The sequence below is a fragment of the Xiphophorus hellerii genome, chromosome 7 (assembly GCF_003331165.1).
Source record: "Xiphophorus hellerii strain 12219 chromosome 7, Xiphophorus_hellerii-4.1, whole genome shotgun sequence".
Taxonomy (NCBI): domain Eukaryota; kingdom Metazoa; phylum Chordata; class Actinopteri; order Cyprinodontiformes; family Poeciliidae; genus Xiphophorus; species Xiphophorus hellerii.
In genome coordinates, this window is record NC_045678.1 from 12,242,554 (window position 1) to 12,258,517 (window position 15,964).

General features: G+C 38.4%; 1 protein-coding gene across 4 annotated transcripts in view; it reads right to left on the reverse strand.

The window, feature by feature from the left end:
* The window catches only part of LOC116722718 (probable phospholipid-transporting ATPase IH), a 40,115-nt gene extending 27,038 nt beyond the window's left edge, over window positions 1-13,077 (reverse strand). For 2 of the 4 annotated variants that reach the window (XM_032566934.1, XM_032566936.1), the window contains exon 1: window positions 10,750-13,077. In XM_032566934.1, the coding sequence (XP_032422825.1) occupies window positions 10,750-10,788 (39 nt within the window). In that variant the 5' untranslated portion in view covers window positions 10,789-13,077. The remainder of the gene's footprint in view (window positions 1-10,749) is intronic. The other 2 variants (XM_032566933.1, XM_032566935.1) reach the window with 1 other exon arrangement.
* Window positions 13,078-15,964: the final 2,887 nt, after the last annotated feature.

Below are 15,964 nucleotides of genomic sequence, written 5' to 3' on the forward strand. Positions count from 1 at the left end.
GCTGTATTACAACAAAACAGCTCCTTGGAGAGTTTATTCCAGGGAATTATATCAGCAAACACCAACTCTCACCCTTCATTAAGCAATACATCTTGTGGCAAGATATCGCCCCAAGAATAATAAAAGAATAAAGACTTATGGCCTGGGGCGGCGCAAAATGACTGACAAAGGTTAATAAAGCAAGACTTACAGAAATACTGATCAAAAAATAAACAATGTGCTCTATACAACTTAAGCAATTTTGCACTATTTTAGTGAAGTGATGTTACTCCAAATTAAGTTTTCCACCTTGATGTGTTTTAAATATGGCTTTAAGGGCAACCAGCACATCCTTGTGAACAGACCAAAGTGAAATAAAGGCATAGATTATTTGGTGAAAAACCCACAGCCACAGATCTATACTTATTCACTGTTTATGAACAGGATCGTGCCATGAGGTAAAAATAGTGACGTAGTCAATGCTGTGAGCTGAGTTAAGACCCCACCAAAGCATTAGTAAAGGCAACATAACCCCAGTAGATACTGCGAAATGTAAACTGACAGTGGAGCAGAGCGAGCAGCAGGAGCAATAAGAGAAGCATAGCGCAAAAGTGAAAAGAACAGATTATGACAACACAAACTATGAAAAAGGCACCAAGAAGGAAAACACTGACAATATAAGCTATGAGCCTCTACAGTAATGTACAGTGAAAGACAGCATTGACATCCCTTGAACTTCTACACATTTTAAAATCTACTAAACAAAAATGTGTTGTTTTATTTATATTTTATGTGATAGAATGACACAAAGTAGCCCAGAATTATAAAGTGGATGAAACATTACATTTAATTTTCTTTTTACAATCACAGTTTATATCCAGCTCTTCTCTGAAAAAGTCAGTGTTTTTTTTTTTTTTTTTTTAGAAAACACTAGTGAACAAACAGGATGACGAAGACCAAGAAACACAGCAGACAGGTCAGAGAGAGAGCAGGGAGAAGTTAAAGGCAAGGTTAGGTTATACAGCAATAAACACTGTTCAATCCATTATCCCAGTATGGCGTTACTGCAAACCTACATGGCAATCCACCTGAACTGACAGGGCAAGAAGAGCATCAATCAGAGAAGCAGCCAAGACGTAACTCTGGAGGAGCTGAAAAGATTTACCGCTTGAAGAGGAGAGAGTGTGTTGACATAAAGGCCATATTGCACAAATATGGCCTTCATGGAAGAGAAAGAAAGGCATGGTTGAAAGTAAGCCATAACAAGCTTTGTTTGCAATTTGACACAAACACAGAGAACATGTGAAAGAAGGTTTTATTTGTGTGTGTAATTTTTACAGAAGTTTAAAAACAAAATGTTTTGTGTGATGGAAAACCACTGCACCTTGAAAACAGCACCAACACAATAAAACAACAAATGGTGAGAGCATCACGCTGGAGCGGCAAGTGTTTAATTACAAAAGTTATAGTAGTTTGTTAGATTTATGCAGAAACCCCCCCCAAAAAACAGGCAAATTAAAATACGTCACTATTATGAGTCACTTTGTACTGTTGAGTTGCAGTATGTAATGTCAGAAGAAGATAAAGAAACAATATTTAGAGTTTATTAAGAAATACATACTTGGAAAATTGTTCAGGCAGTGGTCCGGCCCTCAATAACATGTACTGTGGTATTAACACAAATTTGCATTCTATTTCATAGGCTGAAAAACACTAGATGTGCAAAGCTGGTAGAGACATACCATGAAAAAATGAAGCAATAACTGCAGTAAAAGGTGACTAACACATGAAACCCCCCCCCCCCCAAAATACCACAATTTGAAAATATTCAGAAAAGGCATGAGCCTCAATTTTAACATTTCTATACTTAATACACAAATTGTCATTTCTGTCACTCATATCTTCCCATTTCCGTCCACACGGCTCTCTGCCTTTGTTCCCAGCATCTCCTGGCAGTGACTGTCACACCGTGACAGAGAGGAACTGCAGAGCAGGGATTGAGAAAGACAGAGAGACTACATTGTGGGTTTTAGTTATCTGGTCATCAATTCCCACTGATTTGGATCAACCCTCATCCCAGTCTCCCCTCTCTCTACCTCAGGGCTCCATCCGACAAATTGGCTTCCTGCTTCGTTGCAGGACATGGAAGCTTTGTCTTTATCACCAAAGTGGGCTGATTTTGCATCAGTATCAATCATCAGCAATGACTCGATGTCCGTGATAACAGTGAAGCATTCCACCACTGCAGCTTCCTTACTGTGCTGTGACTTGGCTCTCTTTAGCTAGTTAGTTTCTGTTTGAACGCTGGAATTGTAAAGAGACAGCAGCAGGAGGCCTGCTATTTAAAAATTCAGAGATGTTGCTATAAAAAGCAATGAGAGTATTTCTAGTTCTGGCATGGTCTTTATTTTATCTGCATGCTTTGGCAGACAGATCCCAAGCCTACCTCAACTCCTTTCTGTTGCAGAAAGATAATAAAAGATACCCGTCATTAACTGGCTTAATTAAACCATCGTGGTTTAGACTTCCTCCACTGTAGAAGACCCCAGCATGCTGAACAAAGATCCCTCATTAACCAACAGATCAAATTTCTCCGACTGAGCTTTAATGGACTACTCTTGTTAACAAGGATGTATAAACACAGGAAAACGTTACTTATCACGGATCAGCACCGCTCTGGGGTTTAATGCATTTAAGTTTAAAAGATTTATAATATACTTTTAAATAAAGTTGCTTCATATAAATTTACTTCATTGCAATTTCATTAAGTTTTTTAAGCTAGCAAATCCCTCAAAGGTGAGGGAAGCAAACAAATACAGCTATAAATACAGACTTTATGCAATCATGGCAAATGGAAAGAAATGTACGTTCGGTGCGTGATTTATTGGTAAAATAAGCTAAGCAATCATCTGAAGCTTTTCCATTTACTGTTCCTGTTTGAAAAAAAAAAAACATCACCTCTCCACTGAAAACGTATTTGCAATACTGTGTTTTATGTCCTTATTTAATGCTGAGGCGATCTCTTTCAGGTTATTCAGTTAAAGTTTGAACCACCTAAGATGTTAGATTTGATTTATAATTAAAGAAGATCAAAAACTCAATAAAAAGTACAAAATAGACCTCTGGTTTACCGCCAATCAAAAACTATGACTAACACACAAACTTGAGCACCTTTTGTGGTGTCATGGTATCCTCACAGTGTTTGGAAACCTCAAAACTGTGAAATTTGACACAGCACCTAAAGCAGATAAAAGAACAGGACATTAACCAGCTAAAAAGGATAAAGATGTCTCCCATTAACAGCATAGTAACACTTTCTCAACATCAGACTAAGTCTGCAAGTTCATGCATCAAAGAAACAAGACTAAAAGGAAGACACTTATTATATAAACTGTAAACTGAGTATGACTTCCCTCCTTCATCTGTTGATGTGAAAATGGATTCAAAATGAGATTATCAAGGTGGGACCAGTGATGTGATTCATGCATTAACAGACCGACTCTCATTCTCTTTGAATGGGGTGACATCTTTAGTTGTTGGAAATTAAATCCTGGGTCAGTTCCTGTGGTTTATTAACACAGTTTGCAGAGAGAAGTTGAAAGCTCTTTATTTTTTAAGCTGTAGAACATGAGCTAGTCAGATTTCTTTTTTTTTTTGACTAAACACTTTACTGATCTTGTAAAATGTTGCTAAACTTCCAAAGTTTGTTTCTACAAGTTGCCCAGTCTCACACCAGGGTAGTTGTCATGATTCTCCACAGAAAAAATGTTGCCATCTCACACATTAGCTTAAAAGTGATAAGCTTTTTCTTTGGTCATGTTGCACCTAAAACAAGGTATTTTTCATCTAGGTTGAGTCTCTCTTGCAATGTCCTATCCAGTTCCAGTTAGCATCACTTGTGACTGGTGTTAAAAGCTTCACCACTTTTAATCATTTCTTTTACTCAATTAAAACAAAACAAAAATACTAAATTTGTAAGCTGTATATTTAGAGACAAATGAGCTGAAAGTATCACTTGCCCTAACTGATTACTATCTAGTTGAAATCTAAAGAATCCTATTTTGTCCAGTTAGTGAACACACCGTACTAACAGTATACAGATGTTGTTACTGGACAAAGAAGATTTGGTGTTACGAAATATTGCCATTAAGAAACTGCTATTTACAGCTAATCATGCCAACAGCACTAACTACTTATATAAATAGTCCAAAATTTGGACAGCTCTAATTTTATTATATTAAAAAAAAAAATTACAATTGTTTTGATGAACATTGAAATCCTTATTGTTTAAAACAATCACTAGTCTATTAAACTCAAATTACATTGAATTGACTTTAAATAAAAAGGTATTATTCAAATGCAGATTATTATCTAAAATACATAGATGAAAATCAGCTATTAGGAATGCTCAATATATCAAATCAGTAATGGCCGATATCAGTCATTATTTAACGTCAGTACTGGTCAGAAAAGTAAAACTGGAGCGATATTAACAAGTGATGTTTATATCTTGTTGTCACATGTGGTATTTGTTTGGTCATGTGACAGTAATAGTGATGCAGGATGGGTTGGTTTAACTGAAGCAGAGAGGCAAAGTCGGTGGTCATAATTTTTGCCTGTGTTAAAAGGCAAGAGAATTATACTTAATATATGTAATATCAGTAAATATAACGGTAACATTAATATCTAATATTGATAATGGCCCAACTTTTCATATCGGTGTACCCCTATCAACAATTAAGTTCACAACAATCTCTGTAAAACAAAATGCTAACTTAAAAATATCAAAAATAAAATTACAAAGTATTATTTGAAATTGTCATGGTTTCAAACAATAAACCAAGACAGTTTATATTAGTCACTCCAAATAACAACATCAAGTTATTTTTGTTTGCTTAAACTTTAGAATCAAAACTTTACAATAACTGGGGATCGGGAGTCGGCCACAAATCTTTAATCGCAGCATCTACAAATGTTGAAAATTGTCTCCTTTCACCAGATGAAATCTATCACTACACCTATGTTATAGAATAACCTTTGGAATAATCCAATGCAAGTCTTAAAAACGCATTCTGCTTAGACATCCGCATAGTGCAGAGTTAAAACTGTACATCCAGTGGGGAGAAAATCCACCAAAAGCCTGATGATGCATCTGACAAAATACCTGAGTCAAAAGTCAAAGGCTGAATATGCTTTTGAATTTCGACATTTGTATTCAGATGATGTCCCAGCTTTCTCCCTCACTTGACTCGCTCTGATCCAACCGTTACGTAACTCCTTAATCCAGCTGTGCTTCTTCTCCTCACTCCCTCCGCTCTCTCCGATTTCCCCTGCCACCGTAATCTGCATTCGAAAAAAGCTCTCATTTTGACTGCTCTTGACGTCGATGAGCTACTACCCGGTTGAAAATGGCTCTCAGAATAATAAAAACAGACATTTGAGCCTTGCTAACCACGTCAAAAGATTTCCCTTGATCACATGCACTGTAGTTAAAAGATTGTTTTCCATGACATTAACAAAGGCCAGCGGAAAAAGCTCAGACCAAGCACACATTTTGCACAATTTTGCCACCTACAGGTGCTGTCTCTACAGAAGGGTCCCTTCACCATGGGGTGCACCAGACAGGAATAGACCGCCCTTAACCATTAGTCGCAGTGACAAACAGCAATGTACTTTAGCAGACAGTGTCCTGGCTTTCAAAACATGTCTTTTAGTGTATTCGCCAACTTTTCGGTGAGAGGTGACTGCAGGCTTACTTTTTATTCAAAGATAAGATGCAAAGATATGTGCACAGAACAGGAACTAGAGGTCAGAGTTCGGATATTCATCAACTTAACCTACAGTGACACACACCAGCATTTTCAAATACAGATCATGACCTCATAGAGCTCTTAGACTGCAAAAGTCTGAGGCATCGCATCATCACTGTTAATACCAGACAAGAAAAGGCTCTTGAATAGAGTGGGACACACATCACACATGCAGCGTGGGACTAATATAAAATCAAAAAACGAGTACCAAACAACACGGACTCAAATTTTCAGCTTCGTTTTCTCATTGCCAATGTAGATTTGTCAACTTTTTTTTCCTTGCACCAATGTTTTTAATGTAGTAAAACTGGATCCTTGTCCTGGCTTGATGGCCACAGTTCCAGTAAATACAAGTTTTGTATTTTGTAACAATTCCTCTAGCTCTTATAATGAGAAAGCTCAGGTGAGTAAGCATTTTCATGAACCCATTTCCTGATTTTATAAATATCAGCACACGTCTGATTTACTTAAACACCATGTTTTAGTCTCTTTCCCATTTTGAAGAATGGCTAAGAGAAATGGCCCTTCGTGTCACATCAAATCTATACATCAGGGGAACAGGAAATAGTGGATTGGTATTTAAAAGTTGCTACAAACAAGGTGCACCATATCCAGAGGCTGTGGTGCTCAACGTGGTTATCCGAGGTGTGATTCCCGGACTCAAGCCTTTTGGTGCATGTCTACCCTCTTTTCTGTCTAAACTGACTGTTCAATAAAGGCCACAAGTACCAAAACAAATCTTTAAAAAAAAGTTCCTGCACACTCTGAACAACTAAAATATAACTGAAATGTTTATGTAACATATGCTTTTTATTTTAAAGAATGTCTTAGTCAATAGTTGTTTGCAGGGGTTTTGCTGCAAACAATAATTTTTTTAATGTGAGATCTTGATGTCCTCACCCACTCAATGTACTTAAATAAAATGTGATAATATGTTACTGCCATAAATTGCTCCTTTATTTTTAAGCTCTTTTATAGGATTGCCAATAAATGTTTAGAGCACTGTAAATGATTCAGTTTTACTATTTTTACTGAATAGACTTATTAAGTAAGACACTATTAAAAACCTAGTGAAACAACTTTTTTTCCTCGCTAGCAAAATTTAAATAGCTATGAAGCATTTCATTTAAATAAAATATCTAAAATGTCTTGACAAACTTAAGAACTGACCATAAAATACATTCTTCCACCAAAAGAACAACATGTTCCAGTTCTATCTGAATAAATGGGTGAAGACAAGGTGACAAAGTATAACTTTTTAGACCTCAGACCTGCTCTCTCTGGAGTAAACCGGACTAAATTAAAAGACCGTCCTTTAATGGCTGAAGTTGATTTATTAATTCATTACTAAGCTTCATTTGGGCTGTGACCTTGATGAGAGCAGACTATTCTCTCTGTCTGAAAAGGCTTTGACTGGACTGCTCATTACATTTTAATCACCTTGCACGATGTAATGTTTGTTCTGCTGTGTAGGCCCATTACAAGAGCATCTGCTCAGAATATGGGCGGGTTAACGGAAGGTCCTGTACATCATCCCTCCCTTGAATTGTAAATCAATATCTCGATAATTTAGATAAAGATTAATACCTTGTTGGGTTAATAATGTTGGAGAATTTGTCAGGATGCAGAGGCAGTAGGGTGAGGGATGGGGGCCTGTTCAGTGACCCATTTACCCCCTGCCTCCTCCTGCTGCCGCTCCCCCCTCCTCGCCTCACTGGGAATCTGATTTCCCTTGATACTGGCTCGACTTGAGCATCGGTCAAGCTCCCTGTCGCTCACACAAGCGTAAACATAGGGGAAAAAAATATAGAAAACAAACCTGACCGTCCCAAAATATGTCATCTCATCAACACTAGGGTTTGTCATATGAACAGGTAAAAGCGTCGGAAATGTGTGAAAAGTGCTGAAAGCTTCACCAGGCCCTGTCACAGCGGGTTTCTCAAACACACTATGTTTTTTTTTTTCTCTCCAACTCAGCCGCCCACCAGCCAGCTGCTTCCCATCCTGCCAGATAATCAGAGGTTGCTGAAGGCAGCGACCCATTCAGGCCAGGCCAACCAGTAACGTGGCTAATGTTTACAGCTCAGCTTTACGCTGATGTTGTTTAGCGGACATTTATAGTTTGCCACAAAGACGCGCTTCTCTTCCTGGCCTTAAAGGTTTCTACTTATACGGGAGACAGAGGACAGCAGACACGTGTAGTGACGACTGTGAGAGACTTGAAAAAATGTCTCACAGAAACTTACTAAGTCTGGTTTAAGGGGCGCTAGGGCAGTCCACCAACAAACAGCCCAATATGGCAAGATAAATTATATGATATTGTATGACATTATTTAGAATACTTATGTAACTATAGTCTTAAGAACATGTATTAAGCGAACGTATGTGAGATAAGTGCACACTCAACACTTTATTCTTTGTTTACAAAGATATGTGCTCACATCAGTTTCACTGCACGCCCAGTTCAATGCGTGAACTATAAACCCATCTTGGTTTTCACTGTTACTGGTGCATGAAAAAGCCTTACAACAAGAAACCCTTAGCCTGGCAAGGGGCATCACTGTTTCACTGGAAACTTACTGTATATTCAAGTATTGTATTATTTTGGGCAGAGGGAATTCAATGTTTGGTTTTACAAACTATTTACAAATAAAAATCTGAAAAGGGTGCCAAGCAATGGTATTAATCAACCTTTACTCTGTTACCTCTAAATAAAATCCAAGGCAACAAACAGCGTTCACAAGCCATCTTAGACCAACTAGTCCATCTGTACTTTTGTTCTGCGAAGGGTTTAGGGGTTTATTAAAGACCATTAGCAAACAAACAGCATTATGACGACCAAGGAACACAGCAGACAACTTCTGTGGAGTTTAGTGAAATCCATCATGTCACATGTGTAACTCTGCATAGATCAGGTCGTCCTCACAAACTGTGCAAAAACGAGACTAGTGACCGAGGCCAAAAGAACACCTCTAACTATGGTAAAGAAGTTACAAGCTCCAGCAGCTGAGACGGGGAAGGCTCTGCATGCAGACAACAACTGTTGCCAGTTTTCTTGACCAGTCAAAGCTTTATGAGAGACTGGCAAAGAGCTTAAAGGTATGTGGGAGATTCCATGGCAAAGTGGAAGAAAGTTCTTTGATCTGATGAGACCAAAATGGAGCTTTTTGGCCATCAGGGAAGATGCTATGTTTGGATGACACTTGTAAAGGAGATAAAACGAATATAGCAAAAATATAGAGAAATCCAGAACAATCTGTTTCCATCTTCAAGAGAACTACAGCTTCAGAGAACAACTACCCAAAGCATCCAGCTAACACTACACAGGAATGGTTTGAAGACAATAAGGTTGATGTTCTGGAGTGGCCCAGTCAAAGCCAAGACCTAAATCCAACAGAGCATTTGTGGTAGGACTTGAAAAAGGCTGTTCACAGATGATCCCCACACAACCTGGCACAGCTTGAACAAGGACAAGTGGAGGAAAATTGCAGCATCCAGATGCGCAGCCTGACTGAAACCTATACACGCAGACTTCATGCTGTTATTGAAGTCAAAGATGTATCTACTAAAAATACATGAACTTATTTCATGTTACAGATTCCTATCATAATTATATAGAAAATCACTTTTCACTTTGACATTACAAGTTTTTTCAATTTTCACATTTTTTTTATGCCAAAACAAGATCATCACTGGTTTGTAACAGCAATAAAAAGGTCAAACATACTGCATTAGGGTGGCAAGAATAAATCCACTGATGAAAGAAAATCTTGGTGAGTGTTGGCTTATGCGACACAGGTATGCAGTGTTTTTTTAATTTGTTTTAGACTGATTTGATTGAAGTGTTTATTACAAGCATTTAGTATTTTATGCATTTTGTTTTTACAGTTCTATTACTGCTTCCTGATGTTCTTTAGAGTTTTTTTTTTTTTGTTAGTTCAGCCGGCCTTTGGATTGTTTGTTTCTCCTTAGTATTTGTGAGGGCGGACTAACTATTTTTCTTTTTTTTGTGTGTGCTTTTATGTCCTGTGTTTCATTTTCGGGTCACTTCCCAGAATATAAGCATTCCATGTCGCCGTTAATCTTAAATATGTGTGACCCAATCCTGTCTGGAGTGTGATCTTGGGTTTAGATTGGATGTAGTTAGTCTGCAGTGAATCAAGTGCATCATTAGTTTGCAGTGAGTAACTGTAGTGTTTTATGCGGGTTTGTCCGCCTGAAGTGGTGTTTGAATTCGGGTCAAATGTTAATGGACTGACAAAGGAATGGATAAAGTTAATGGGAAACTCTCTGTAATAATAAATATTGCTAATTAACGTTATTCTTTTTGTTGATTACTACCTTTCGGCTTGGCGGAGTCATAAAATAAGCATACTCATGAGCTAAAATGGCCTAGTCAAAGTCCAGACCTACTAAAATAACATTAATCTCAACTAGAGTTGCAAAGTCTCAAATTACTTGAAAGGTGGTCCAATGTAATTTATTGACTCAAAGGGACACTACAGGAGCACAGACTTTTCTAATTTTTACTCCCAAAACTTTTAGAAGACCACATATCCTTTCCTTCCATTTCAAAAGTATGAGACAGACATTAAACTCTGTAGTGTAGGAGAAGAAATGTGGAAAAAGTCCAAGAAGGTATGGATATTTTTGCAAAGCACTGTAAACGAGCCAGCAAAGTTCAGATGTGTCCAACACACCCCCACAGTTATTACTGGATCTGCAACCACTGGCACATTCTCATTGAGCTCCACAAAAACAACAGTCAGGCTCCTGCCAAAGCTGATCCACTGACATGTGCATCACTGCAGATGAGCAAAGCGTTTGTCATTCTGCGTGTCACCCACCTCGAGGGAGGGGGAAAGCCAATGCAAGGCTAGAAGTAAAACACCCATAACACTCTGCAGCACATAAAAACATCGGAGATGGAATGATAGTGTTGACAGACGGCGGCCCTTACGTATCTGCTGATGATGTTCCGGAGCAGGCTGAAATCCATCCTTTGAGACAGCTCCCCGGCGGCGGCTACAAACTGAGCGACAGAGACGGGTCAGCTCTCCCTGGATCTTCGTAAGCGCTACCTAAACAAGCGGATGTTTCCAGCTGGATCCATCTCTCGCTCTCTCTCTGCCAACCACCGCCACCAGCGCCCCTGGCGTGTCTGTGATTGTAGCGAGGAGCGGCGGTCTCTCTCTCTCTCTCTCCCGTGTTACTCCGCTCCTGTGATTTTCATGGCATCCCTGGAAGACCCACGCAGCTCCCCCCCTCGAGCCTTGCTCCAAAAACCGTTACTCCGGCGTCGCCCGCCACATTTCAGCAGGATTTCTTCCCTCCGCTCTTCCACCTACTCGCCTGGTTTCAAACCTCCGGCTCGGGTTGTTGTGGGTTCAGTGTTCGATAAAGTGCTTAATCCTGAAACGGACGAGTCTTCGCGGAGACCGACGGTGTGTGTGTGTGTGTGTGTGTCTCTCTCTCCGTAGTAAGAACCGTGGCCCTCTCTGTGTGGTGCTGTGAAGCGTCAACTGCGCGCACTCGTCAGATGACTGCGCGGCGCATGCGCACATGTGCTCCTTAGATCTCATTTAAATAGGTCTGATGCAGCGAGCACCTGCTCATGTCGGATGGCAGAAATCCGACTGCAGTGCATTTTATCTTTGCGCCCAGGATCAAATCAAATAGCGCTCTTTGGGACAGAGCAAAAAAATAAATAAATAAATAAAGAGAAAAATCAGAATAATTTTTATTGCATATTTTAGCTCTAAATTGGTTTGTATGTTTATGGATAGTAGTAGGAGGAATGCTTTACATTTAGCCACATTACAACCATGTATTTCAATATATTTTAACTGGATTTTTGAACAGTTAAATGTATCAACTTTTGCTGTGACCACGGTGTTTTGGGGTTTGTCTCTATAAACTTTCCAGACTTAACTTGTTTCCCCCTGTCTTGCAAAACACCTTCATATAAGCTCAGTCAGACTGGAAAGAAGCAGTTTTCATGATTTACAACAGATTCTCAATTAGATGTGGATGTAAACTTAGACTGGGCCATCCTACCACATGAATAAGTTTTAAACGAAATCATTCCGTTCCATTTTCAGTTTATTTATATAGTACCTCTTCATTTAATCTCAAGGAACTGCAATCAAATCATGTAGAGAGATTCAGAGTCAAGCACATACATTTTTAGTTATCAAACAATGCAGTCAAGTTCGGTTGAGCTCAAATTGGCAAAACAACTGCAAATAATTGGAGAGTAGTAGGAGAAAGTAGTAGAATGGTCATTTTGTAATCTGGCAGCCTAAGCCTAAGGTACTGTAGCTACAGAGATAGCTCAAGATAACCTAAACCCGGCAAACTACAAGCTTTATCAAAAAAGAAAGTTTTAAGTCTATTCTTAAACGTAGACAGGGTGTTTGCCTCACCGACTGAAACTGGGAGCTGGTTCCACAGGAGATTAGCCTGATAACTTTCCACATTTAGAAACTCTGAACCTATCTTTGTTTTTCAAAGTGTTAGTTAGCAACAGATGAAGCTTAGAGACAAGAATAGAAGCAAAGGGGTGCAGAAAAGTTTATACAATATCCTAAAATACTTTCCATTACTGTGTGCCCTTGTACACTGAGGGTCTTTGACATCATTTTTCTCCATCAGTATATTTAACCTCTGAGTATGTTTAGTCAGAGGCATTTCACATACCCTGAGTGCCCTGAGTGCAAGCGACTGGTTTGTCTAAACCAGAGCACACGCATTTCAGAGGTCAGGCTGGCAGCTCTTCAGTTGGTACAGTACTCTCCTTGAAATATTTGTCACTAGTCATCAAAGGGCTTTGCAGCATTCTTCTAAAGTGCTCTCAGGTTTCACTTTCCTGCAGATTCCCAAAAGAGAGAAAAAAATGGCACTAAAAATGCGTTTCAAAGTTTGTTTCGTTATTACTAATAACCTTTCTGACACTATAATGTCTGTTCTTTGTATTTTACCAACACGTTTCTTCTGACTGGTGGTAATATCAGCAGTGGTCAAGTAAGTCCTGACCTGAATCTAAAAGAGAATCAAAACTAGAGGAAACTAATATTTGATCAGGAATTAAAAGATGGGTTTGATTGCTGTATTGCTAATGAAGACTTCCCCATTGATTGTGGCTGGATAAACAACTTTCACATGAATTTTTAAAATAAAATGTAAAGAAATCCAGATGTCTTTTCCAAAACAGAAAGTAATTTTATGTTGTTTTATTCTGTTTGGAGTGGTACCTTTCTCATTTGTGATAAAAAACAACAACAAAAACAAGCAAATGTATTGGTGTAATAAAATTATCTTAAATACAAATCTTCCAAAGAGTATAACATTTATTTTGACTTTCCTGTACAGTTTTCTTTTCTTTTTTAGTTTTTGTGAGATTGTAGGAACAAGTGAATTACTGTATGAAAAGAAAAACAAGAACCACAATGTAATGTCTCAGATTTATTTCCATTAAACAAAGGTGCAGAAATTTCAAGCAATTTGATTGAATATTTTCATTTACAGGAAACATAAAAAGTCAGAAATACAGCCAACATTTAAATTTGAGGCCATTATTGATAAACGGACTAGTAATGGGCCAGTGTTCTCATGTTGATCAAGACTCTCTTATTTACTGACTTACAAATATGATTTACATTTCCAGTCAGACAGTACGTAGCCATGCCACTTGAGTTGTATTCTTCTTGAAGTCAAACACAATGCAAGGTCCAAACACCAACTGCATAACTGTTCAAGACAAAATCCAACATTAGCTGCAGCTCAGACGGAGGTCCTCTAACAGAAAGGATGTCTGACCCAGACATTCATTTGCACTATTAATGCTGTCAATTAGGCCAGACCCTATTAATATTGCATGGGGATGCAACACTTTCATTCTGACCTGTTAATCCTTGACGCAGCTGTTTCTCTTCGTCTAGACCCTGGGGGCACTCAGACTGCTATGATGAGTCTGCTTCAGTGGACACATTACAGTAAGCTCTTTGTTCATTAGCTGCATCATTCATGTAGATGTATTAAAGTCATTTTTATGCACACTACGCAGTCATAAAAAAAATGTATGTTGCTGCCATATTGACGAGAATGAAACATTCAGTGCATTAGCTTCTTCATCCTGGATGGTTTTTCATCAATTCTTATAATACTTAAGTCTTAATCTATTGCTGAATTTTTTTTAACTATGATGATCAACATTTTAGATTTGTGTGCTGGCCTTGATTTCTAAAATAAAGTGGGCTGAAATTGCTGCTCTGCTTGCGGGCAAGGTTAATATTTCCACAGCTGCTGCTGAGATTATCACATGGGTGACTGACTGCTTTGATTTTGTTCGAGTGGAGGAACTGGGTCATTGTTCTTTTCTTGCTTCTGTCATCTGTGCGTGTGATACTGAGTTACTTCACATATGGGGCAGTGGGGTACGTACCTCAAGCCACCACCAGGTCTGTGTGTGCAGAATGTATAAATCTGAAAATAATTAATTTTTTAACAGGAACACTTTTTTGCAAATATTTTCACAACTACTTTTAGTTAATAAGCCAATCTTCTCCAACATTACACAACACTGGAGGATACAGAGGTTGGGATATTTGACCATTCCTCTTTGCACACATTAGAAATCACCCAGTCTCAGGTCCTCACTTAAGTTCTGTTCCTTTCAACACCCTACAAGTTTATATATGATTTAGCTCTGAGGACTGAAGTGACAATGGAAGAAGGCTAGGTTTTGTGTCCGATGAAAAACGTGTGTTTAACTGACTATGCTTTTTTAAACCACTATACTGTTGGAAGATAAAATACGAAACCACATTGATTTTTTTGTTAGAATCTGATTTCTATTCAAAGTTTCAAATAGTTCATGATGCCTATAAGGTTTTTGGAGTCTTTGGAGGAGACATCAACCCGCAGAACCACAGATCCCAATTGCTTTTGCACATATTATAATTTCTTTGTTTTCCATCAACATTTTATTTTAAAGTGTATGCAACTGCAATAAAAGGTTAAGACTTTTAACACATCTTTACCTTAGATGCTAAAAAATTTATTGACATGATTTAGCAAATTAAAGTGCAACTGACTGATCAAATTAGCAAAACTCAAAGTTCAAACACCAACAAATCGTGAGAGACAGGAGCAGAATAAACCGCATTTCCCCTGGAAGAATAAAATCTGAGCAGAGAGGGAGCAGGGCATATATCTGTAAGCAGTGATGGAGAGTTTTGAGTGAGAGCAGTTCAGTTTCTCAGAGTGAAAATATGGAGTCTCGCTCTCCAATTGAAAATGGAGAGCAATTGAAAAGTTTCTTTGGAAGAAACATTCCCCCAATGGATTCAAACTTCAATGTGCTGACTGCTGTGTTAACTGCAGGGAAATGAGTGACAGTTGCTGTGTCAGTAAGGGTATGAAGTTTTGCCTGTACATTTCAAGGTATTTTTAGTTATAGAAGCTTGTGCTGACTCAAGATGGTTTACTCCACAGAAAAGGAAAAATGGGCAAATCAGCCAAGTCCCATATGCTGACAAGTTGTATAGTGGCTGCTACACTACTAAAATATTTATACAGGAGATTTTCAGTACACGTTTTTCTTGTAGTTTTCATCAGAACAGCTCCTGCAAGCCGCTGACACAGCATTGCTGTCAGCACAAATCCCAGATCCTATTATACTGTACACATAGAAATGATCCCCACATCCAGTTCCTTTGCTTTGGAAAACTGAGAATATGAGGAATATTGCGGAGAGAAACAACAGCATCAATATTAAAAGAGCTGTTGTCCCGTAAAGCTTTAGAATCTGTTATAGAAACTCTACAAAGGGTTGAAGACATTGTTTAAAAGTACTGACCAGATTATTAATGTACCTGTTTATTGACAGTATTTAGAAATTATAGCCTGCACTTGTTCTATTTTTTTGCAATTGTATATTTTGATGAGGTGGAAAATGTGCTTAGGCTCGCTTTTACGTTGCTTGTCGCAGAACAACCTGAACTTTGATGGTTTCAATTCATTAAGCACAGTTATCAACAGAAACTAGGTACATGTTGCACAGTGAGATCAGCCGATAATTGCATTAGGAGATTTGACAGTGGATTGTTAGGTTTACCGCAAATCCTCTGAGGGTATTAGTAAACTATTTAGTTTAATCATTTCAGTGCCTAGTG